This window comes from Varanus komodoensis, unplaced genomic scaffold, assembly GCF_004798865.1.
Source record: "Varanus komodoensis strain SLA01 unplaced genomic scaffold, ASM479886v1 scaffold9, whole genome shotgun sequence".
Taxonomy (NCBI): domain Eukaryota; kingdom Metazoa; phylum Chordata; class Lepidosauria; order Squamata; family Varanidae; genus Varanus; species Varanus komodoensis.
In genome coordinates, this window is record NW_025336598.1 from 3,177,424 (window position 1) to 3,186,391 (window position 8,968).

The window sequence follows — 8,968 nt, forward strand, 5'->3', positions numbered from 1 at the left end:
ACTGACAACAATCAAACACTGTCAAAACCAAAAATACCTGTAAATGGTAGCTTTCCAGGACTACTTCATAGTCAATTAATCAGATTAAAGTATCTATTTGGTATTATTTAAGAAGGGGTAGAGTATAGCCCACAGTAAGTTTTGAAAGATAGCAGTGCTGCCATCCCTATATTAAACACACTGAGAGCTAATAAAGTATTATGACTTATGTTTATTAAACAATATAGGTTGTTAATGTTGCATGCTTTACACAGTAGCACAAAGAATTTCAATAGAAATATTTGATTAGGAGGAACAAATATAAACAAAGCACACTTGGACTTCTAACCTACATTTTAGAGGTATCTGCCCAATGAACTCAATGGAACTGACTTCTGTGCAGACAAGCAAAGGATTGCACTATCACAAACACAAGCCTGTTTACTCTGAAGAAGTATTAAGTTCAATGAGACTTATTTCTAGATTAAGAAGAAATAGGATTCCAGCCTTAATTTAGGTTGGATGTCAAGCTCAGAACTTCATTACAATACTTGTAAATATTTTAAGAAATGAAAAATAGGATGCATTTCCCTTACATTATTTAGATTTTAGAAGCAGGAAGAATGGAGGATCTGAAAACTGTTTTTAATATACTCATAATAACTAATGAAAGAGCTGTGTGCATTAGCTATTTCCTGGATATAATTGTATAAAAAAGAGTTAACGCAACCTTGAAACTCCTCTGTTGGACTGGTATTAGATCCAAACCTTATGCTATTTCATTGAACAATATACTTTTTAGATATGGAAAATGTTCTGCAGAAACCATCAATCTGTCCAGGATTGGCCCACAATGCTAGTGCAAAGTCATGGGTTATAGCACTGTAATTCTGTGACACTCCAGCTGTAATGTGTGCTGAAAGAGGAGCCAGTAGAATTTATTGTACTCATAGTCCAGCCCACCCTAGCATGGCTGGGAAGTAGATACTAGGGCAACAGATTGTGGAAAGCTGATATGCTAAAGATGGGTCAGTAAATGACAGTAAAACTCTTACACTATGTCCAGCATGGTGTCCATGGGCATTAAGGAGAGCCAGTGTGGTGTAGGAGGTAAGAGTGCAGGTCTAGGACTCAGGAGATCTAAGTTCTAGGCTGGCCATGGAGCCAACTAGGTGACTTTGGATCAGTCACAGACTCTCAGCCCAGCCTACCTCACAGGTTGGGCTGTTGGGTGGATAAGGTTGAGAGCAGGAGGAGAATAATGTAAGCTACTCTGAGTTCTTCAAAACTGAAGGTGGAATATATATCTAATAAATAAAAATAAATTAATGTGCCCATGGATACAACACTTGGTTCCAGGTTCTTGACACCAGGTTCAATGACTCTTTTTCTTCTTACTTTTTACTTATGGTTTATTCTTTAACTGATAAGCCAGCATGCTGCAAAGTGAAGCATCGGACTACAGGGCAATCTTTATTTCCAAGATTGTCTTTGGGCCCCAGATACGTAATTAGAAAATAAAAATGAGGTATCCCCTTAATGCAGTAAGTCCAATGGAACAGGCTACTGGGGTGGGACCACTTCAAACTATAAGGTAAAAAGAAGTAAACCGATTTCTATAATTGCCCTGTCTTTCTGCTTCTTTACATACAGGAGGAGCTGCACACAGAGGTTGCACAGTCCTGAGAAGGCTATACCACTTGATATATACCTTTTTTGTTAGTTTCAGGTTTTGTTTTTTGATTCTGTAGTCTAGTCTATGAAGACTGACACTTAAATACTATTTAAAAACATTTCTATTAGTTTTACTGGGTGTTGCAACACTTCCTGGGGGAAAATATAAGAATAGATTTCTATGAATTTCTAGATTAAAAAACATGTGTAAAGATTGGGCTTGTGTTGTGGGGAAGCAAAATAAAAACAGGGAAAACACTTAAATTAAGCAGCTTGAGTTTCCATGTCAACTGGTTCAAAGTGATCTTGCTACTGCCATGACACTAACATTTGCTCTTTAACTTTGTGAAGGAGAAACTTCTTATACAAGATGTTTTATACAAGATGCTTTTAGTAAAACAACTACTGACTGCAGTTCCTTTTAAAGGAATTACTGCCATGCACATTCTCAAAGTACCTTTTTCTTTATGGAAAACAAGTATGGGACAATACAAGACTTCTACAAAGTCAGGGGTTCAGCTATGAGCTATAGCGAAGTCATAACATTTCAGCACCCAAGGCAGAAGATTCAAGTGGCAACCTTGCCACTGTTCAGCTGTGCCTCCCAGGTCATCTCTATCCTTCACTCTGTTGATCTTAGAGCACAATCCTGTCTATGCTTAGAGAAAGAGTCACAATTGCATCCAAAAGACAATCCAAACCTTTGGAAAGATGACCTCATCCATGAATGGGCCACCTTCACCTTTCAAGGTGCAGCTGCACAGCCATCTGAGAGTGGTTGGACCCAATGGCCCTCTGGTCTCTTCCAACTCTACTACTGCTAACTGATGTTGAATTATACAATAGAGCACGCAATCGACAAGTATATTTTGTTTTTGTAAATTAGCACTGGGGTTTGAAAAGCCAGAAAAATGGTGATTGCAATGGTCTGGTCCCATTTCCCAAAGTGTGTCTTGGCCACACTGAAGAACCAGTATTTTTCAGAATGTAAGTTGACTATCCAAACCAATTGATCCATACACTCAGAATTTGCATTTCCCAAATATCAAAAATGCCATAGAGATATTACAATCAAAACAGTTCATTATATTTTCATAATTTGTCTTGCTCACTTGATAAATCTCTTTAGGAAATAGTAAATTCCACATATCTTGACTTCCAAAATTGATCTTACTTAATAAATGGCTGTGCCCTGGCAGAGGGAGGGTGAAAGAGAACCAAGCATATTTACCCAGAGGTAACAGAAGGCTAATTCTTCTGTTAATAAATTGTATTTATATGCAATTTGCAAGCTAGGAAAAATTTGCCATTCTGTGGGTAATCACGTCATTGCAAATGGAAGGAGAATGAATACATTGGGATTCTTTGGCACAGTTAGCATTATCATTGCCCTGGAAGGGGGCTATGGTGATGACAGATTGGGCAGAGGAGGGTGGGGTGCCAGGAACCAATATTAATGGGGCTATCCTACAGCTACAAGGAGAGTATCTGCCTACTGACCCATAAGATGAATGGGAATACGAGGGGCGTTCAATGTATTCTTGCTTTCAGCATGAAGAAAAAATACTAAATTGAAATAATTTTTATTTTTCAATGTAACCCCCCATATCTTCAATACACTTATTACATCTAGAAATTACCTTTTCAATTCCCTGTAAAAAATACCCTTCCTCCTTGTCTGAAAAATGTGCGTTAATTGCCACCTTGAGCTCTTCATCGTCGGAAAATCACTTCTCACAAAGATCTTTCTTTAAATTCGGGAATAGCAGTAGTCACTGGAGGCCAGGTCCAGGCAATAGGGTGGGTAGTATATTTGTTCGAAACCACAGTCTCACACAGCAACCTTCAAAACATGCACCGTGTGAACGGGTGTGTTGTCGTGAAGAAGCAACACACCTGCGGTCAGTTTTCCCCACCTTTTTTCTTTAATTGCTTCTCTTAAATTATGCAGAGTGGTTGCGTAAGATGCTGCATTTATGGTTTCACCTTTTTTCATGTACTCGATCACTAAAATTCCCTTTGAGTCCCAAAACACTGTGGCCATGATTTTTCCGGCCGATGGAGTGACTTTGAATTTCTTCGGAGGGTCAGCACCTTTTTTATGCCACTGCATGGACTCCTGCTTACTTTCAGGGTCGTAGTGATGAACCCAAATTTCATCTCCACTAACAATCTGGTCGAAAATACTCGATGGATCTTCACCACAGAGATCTAAAACCTCCCTACAGCACTCGACTCGCACTTGTTTCTGAGACGCCATGAGCATTCACGGCACCCATCTTGCACAGACCTTTGAAAGGTTAAGATGGTCATGAAAAATAGTAAATATGGTACCAACGGATAGGTTTGTCATCTCTGCTAACATTTTGAATTTTATTCAGGTATCTTCCAATACAAGTTTCTCAATATTTTTCACATTTTCTTTCGTAGTGGCAGTAACCGGCCCGCCCAAGTGAGGGTCGTCTTCAATACTTTCTCTGCCCCTTTTAAATTCACTTGACCACTTTTGAACAGTAGATAATGAAGGTGCAGAGTCCTGGTAAACGGCCACCATCTCTTCGTGAATGATTATTTGACTTTTTCCTTGTTTTGTAAGGAACTTAATCACAGCGCGGTGCTCGATTTTCTTCAACATTGTCACATCAGTCATTATGGTTGTCTTTCACTGAGGATTACTAGGGAACTAATGATCACACCTATTTGAAATTTTGCATGTATACCCTCAGATAGTGTCATTAGCTAATGAAATAATTAAATTACCCACATCAATAGCAGATCAACCCGATACCAAGAATACACTGAACACCCCTCGTACTTATAGAGCCTCTTGGATATGAAGTGAAATATGCCTCTAATTTGAAGGCAGGTAAACAAGAGTGTAGTATATATTAATGGTCCTGATATGAGAGCCCATACTATGGTATTCACCTGGAGAATCTCCAGTTTGGAATCAAAGATAAGGAACTACTTCTTTTCTAAAACAGAAACTTGGAACCACCTGACCACAAAACAAAAAGAAAACCTTGTTTTAAACAGCCAGATTCACAATGCAATTAAAGAGACCATCTGCTATTTCAATTACTTTACATCCACTGAAATTGAAAAGAGCCAAACCAGTTTAATTCTAAGTATTCTGGGCTTAACTGAAATATGGACCAGAAGCAAGGTATTAATTTAAAGATCAATAGGTATTGCTATAGCAGTGGTGTAGTTGCAATTGTTAATCACATTATTAACATTTGTTTATGATATTTTTCTGATAAACCATGTGCTGAATGCTCAGAACCCTAAAGGAAAGATAAAGACATTTACACTTAAGCAGTAGGACAACAGTGAAACAGCTTGGAACTGAAACTTTTAGACTCTACTGAATATTGAAAAGAGTTAGTCGCCATAATCAAAATATACTATACTATGAATGCCCTTGCTTTAAAATGTGATAAATACTCAGTTGCTGTGGTTCGCTCATCCTTAAAATGTCATGCTTTTAAGGATGGAAACACTAAGTAAAATATAAGTGTATCTGAAATGAAACAAGTTATGAACCCACTGTAATTGAAATCTGCAGTATGAAGCAATACAACTTTCCTAAAGAAAAATATAAATTTAAATTTAAAAAAGGAACTCTGCTACCTGCATATAGATTTTTGTGATAAAACATGCCTGCAGGACAAAACAATAAAAAAGATTCTCATATGTTCAGAGATGCCTGTTATTTGCTATGGCATTGTTCTACAGACTAAGAAATATTACTTTTCAAAATGTTCCTATATACTTCATGCAGCAATCCTATACGCACTTACTTGGGATTAAGTCTTACTGAAATCACTAGGACATAGTTATGAACAAACATGGGTCTAAGTTGCACGAGTGTTTAAATATACAGCATTTATTTCATAACACATGCTCTATTTAAAATTATACAACACTACTTATTGGTGTTCCACAATATGGAACATCATTCCACAATAATGTTCCACAATATGGAACATTCATATACTTTCCATACATTATCTCAGTATTCCTTTAAAAAAAAAAAGCTCTTGAAAGTCAGGCCATTGGATTAATCCCATACTGCAGATTCAGAGGCTGAAGTTGAGAAGGTACTACTTAAGGAAGTTGCATTATGAGATCCATTTCCAAGGGGTATGTGTATAATAAAGTAAACTTAGAGCATGGCAGAAAATTCTGTTGCCTAAAGAAACAACCTATTTTCTCTTCAAGAACTATTTTGTAGCATGCCTATGCTAGGGAATCAAAGCCATCAATTCAAGCATTACCCTATTTCAAAAAATCCTCCCTGGTGGCCTTGTGAAAGCAACTTTGGTCTTGCAGCTTCATCCTATGTGCACTGGCTCAGAAATAAGTCTCAAAGAACTCAAAAATGCATAGGTTTACAATCTCAATATTGCTGAAGTCTATATTGACGCATAAAACGAGCATTCAAACTGATTAGCCATAGAAATTGAAAAACCTTTTCTGGTTGTGAGGAAATGTATATCCAAATATGTGCAATGGCAATTTGGAGGGGGTAGATTCCATGGAAATTGTTCACCCAAATCATGCTGTGTAGATACAATCTAAATTCTTTGGCAGTTTAACACAGAATAACTTAATTCTATCAGATGTGTCAGAACACTTCGAAGAATGTCTCTTAAAACAGGAATAGAAACAACTTTACAGGGGGAAAATACCTATAAGACCCTTCTTTGATCTGCTATCATTTAACACAAGTGAATAAACTGAATTACAAATATGTAATCACAGAACTATATTGTTTAACATTTTAAAATGCATCAACACGGGTCATTTTACATGGCAAACAGTAGGATGTATGTTGTCTCTCATGTAATGATCTTAAAAGAATTTGATATTGGATCTTTAACTATCAGAATGCCCTTCACATCAAAGTTGCCCAAGTCTGACAGGAAAATGCTGAACATTAAGGAAGGCACACTTTTAAAACACTATGCTTACAGCATTATAAAGTATATGTCCAATATTCTTGCAACAGGGAACACTTAAAAAAAGCTCCCACCTCGTGGGGCAATCCTATATGCATGCATTTGGGGACAACTCTCATTAAGCTGAAAGAGCAGATATGCGCACTATCAGAAACTTTTAGCATTAACAGCCACTTGATAGATCTTTTCTCAGATGTAAAACTAGAGTTCTCTGAAAATGTATGTGACAGAAATCCCATTGAACTAGTGACACTTACTTGTAAGGAAACATACATAGGATCCCTCTGCATATCCCACTAATCCCAATATAGGTTTGTTTCCAAGCACGTATGCACACGAACCTTCTCCAAACAGCACTTTCCAGCAAAACTCCGCGGAGTAAACCGCGATGTATTTTTCTACATGTAGAATTTTTCAGGATACCAAGTTTAGGAGGGTATAAGGAAAAAATCTCCCAGTCCATGCTAGCTGGGAAATATTGGGAGTTGTAGGACTTATTTCTTTTTAAACATGCATAAGATGAGGCCCTTAAAACTTTTACTTCTCCGAATACTGGAGTAACTTCATACCGACCAGACCTTCCTGTGCAAGATACCAGCCGTGTAATAAGAGTAAACCCACTCGGGAGTTTACTGCCAAAACCATAAATGAAAACAAACAGAAAGCAAGCTTGATTTCCACCACTTTATGAAGAAGGGTCTGTACTGATCTTCTTTGAAAAGAAACAAACCAAGAGGAGAGAAAAGAGTGTCACTCCAAAGCTGAAGGGGGAGAAAAAATACAGCACCCATTTGCTTATTTCCGCTTCAACGCAACTCCTAAAAGCATACTCCGAAAACAGTATGTATCGCAATTATCGTTTATTTACCGAGAAGCAAACTTACCAGCTCTAGGTAGATCTTAAAAATTGATGTTTTAAAAATTGATTTTTACCTTGATACAACACTGGCCAGAACCTTCAGACATTTCTCAGAAGAGGAGGAAATAAAGAGACCAGGAAGTTCTCCGCTTTCTTTTTTTTTCTTTCTTTCCTCTTTCCTTTCCTCTTCCTCCAACCCCAGCAGAAATCCTTTCCCAGCCAACCGCAGGCGTTTTATAGAGAAGTTCCTCCGATCATCTTTCCAAAAAGAAAAACCCGCAAGGTTTGTAGCAGATTTACCATGGGAGAAAAGTCTTGCATGGTTCAGTTTTGCGTTTTAGGCTTTGAATTAAAAAAAATAAAGAAACGAGGTGGGGGTAGGGAGTTGAAGCTTTATCAATGCCAGGAGCTGGTATTAGCGCTTTCTCAATAGGTCCCTTCCCCCTCTTTCTTTTTCTCCGTTTCTGATCTGTGAATGTGGGGATTTTCCTTTTCCTGGAAGAGAGAAACTGAAAGACAGAACTGTGAAAAGCGGCTTTTCTTTGCTCATTGATCTGGAGAGTTTCTGGGCTGAAAAGTGACGTGAGTTCCCAGCATTGCGCTCTGCCTCTTAAAGGAGCCGGATCCACCAGGAAATTGAAAAAAAAAAGAGCTTAGGTTACAAGGAAATAAATAAAAGGGATCCTTGGAGTGGAAGGGGGTGGATCGGCAGTCACAAAAGCATGCTCCGGATTCATGAGAAATCCGGACGAATAAACTGATGAGCAAAGAACAAGGAACCATAAAAGAATTTCGCTCCCATCTCAAAAGAAGAAACGGGAAACAGAACAGGGCTGAATGAGGGGGGCGGCCTTGATAAAAGATCTGTTGAAAAGTACAGATTCACTTATAGACTGCGATGCTATACACAAACACTAAAAGATTAAGCCCTATTCAACTTGGTAAAATTTACTTCCGAGAAAGCACTTCAGAATCGCGTAGTCTGATCCTGGGTCTCTGTTGGCACGGTTTAAGTGTGCATACCAGCGCAATCAAAAATTGATATTCTATATTTATTTGGATGCAAACTCCACTGAAAAAGTAAGACTTACTTCTGAATATGGGAATAGAGAATCTGGTTGTAAAGGCGCAGTAATATGCACACTTGATCTGGCAGTAAGTTCCAGTGAAGTCGGGGGAATTAACACAGAGATGGTCAGCCTGCACAGCTGCAATGCTAAACATATTTATAGGATGGTAAAAAATCCCCACTGACTATTTCAGCACTCACTACTGTGCAACCATGTACAGGATCGGTCTGGATGCCGCATTTACAAACGTAGCATAGCTAGTTAACACCACCAGAACAGCGTGGTAGTGGCGGGGGAGGGGCTTTGCATAAATTAAAATACTATGAACATCAGGACAATGTTTAAAGAATTATCGAGAACGACATAATCCGATATCCAACAGCATGCTATGATATTTAAGAAAGAAGAATCAAGGAAGAAAG

General features: G+C 38.2%; 1 protein-coding gene across 2 annotated transcripts in view; it reads right to left on the bottom strand.

Moving 5' to 3' along the window:
- Positions 1–8,689, bottom strand: part of ETV6 (ETS variant transcription factor 6) — a 235,762-nt gene extending 227,073 nt beyond the window's left edge. Inside the window, exon 1 of one of the 2 annotated variants that reach the window (XM_044417951.1) lies at positions 7,551–8,689. In XM_044417951.1, coding sequence (XP_044273886.1) covers positions 7,551–7,583 — 33 coding nt within the window. In that variant the 5' untranslated portion in view covers positions 7,584–8,689. The remainder of the gene's footprint in view (positions 1–7,550) is intronic. The other variant, XM_044417950.1, reaches the window with a different exon arrangement.
- Positions 8,690–8,968: the final 279 nt, after the last annotated feature.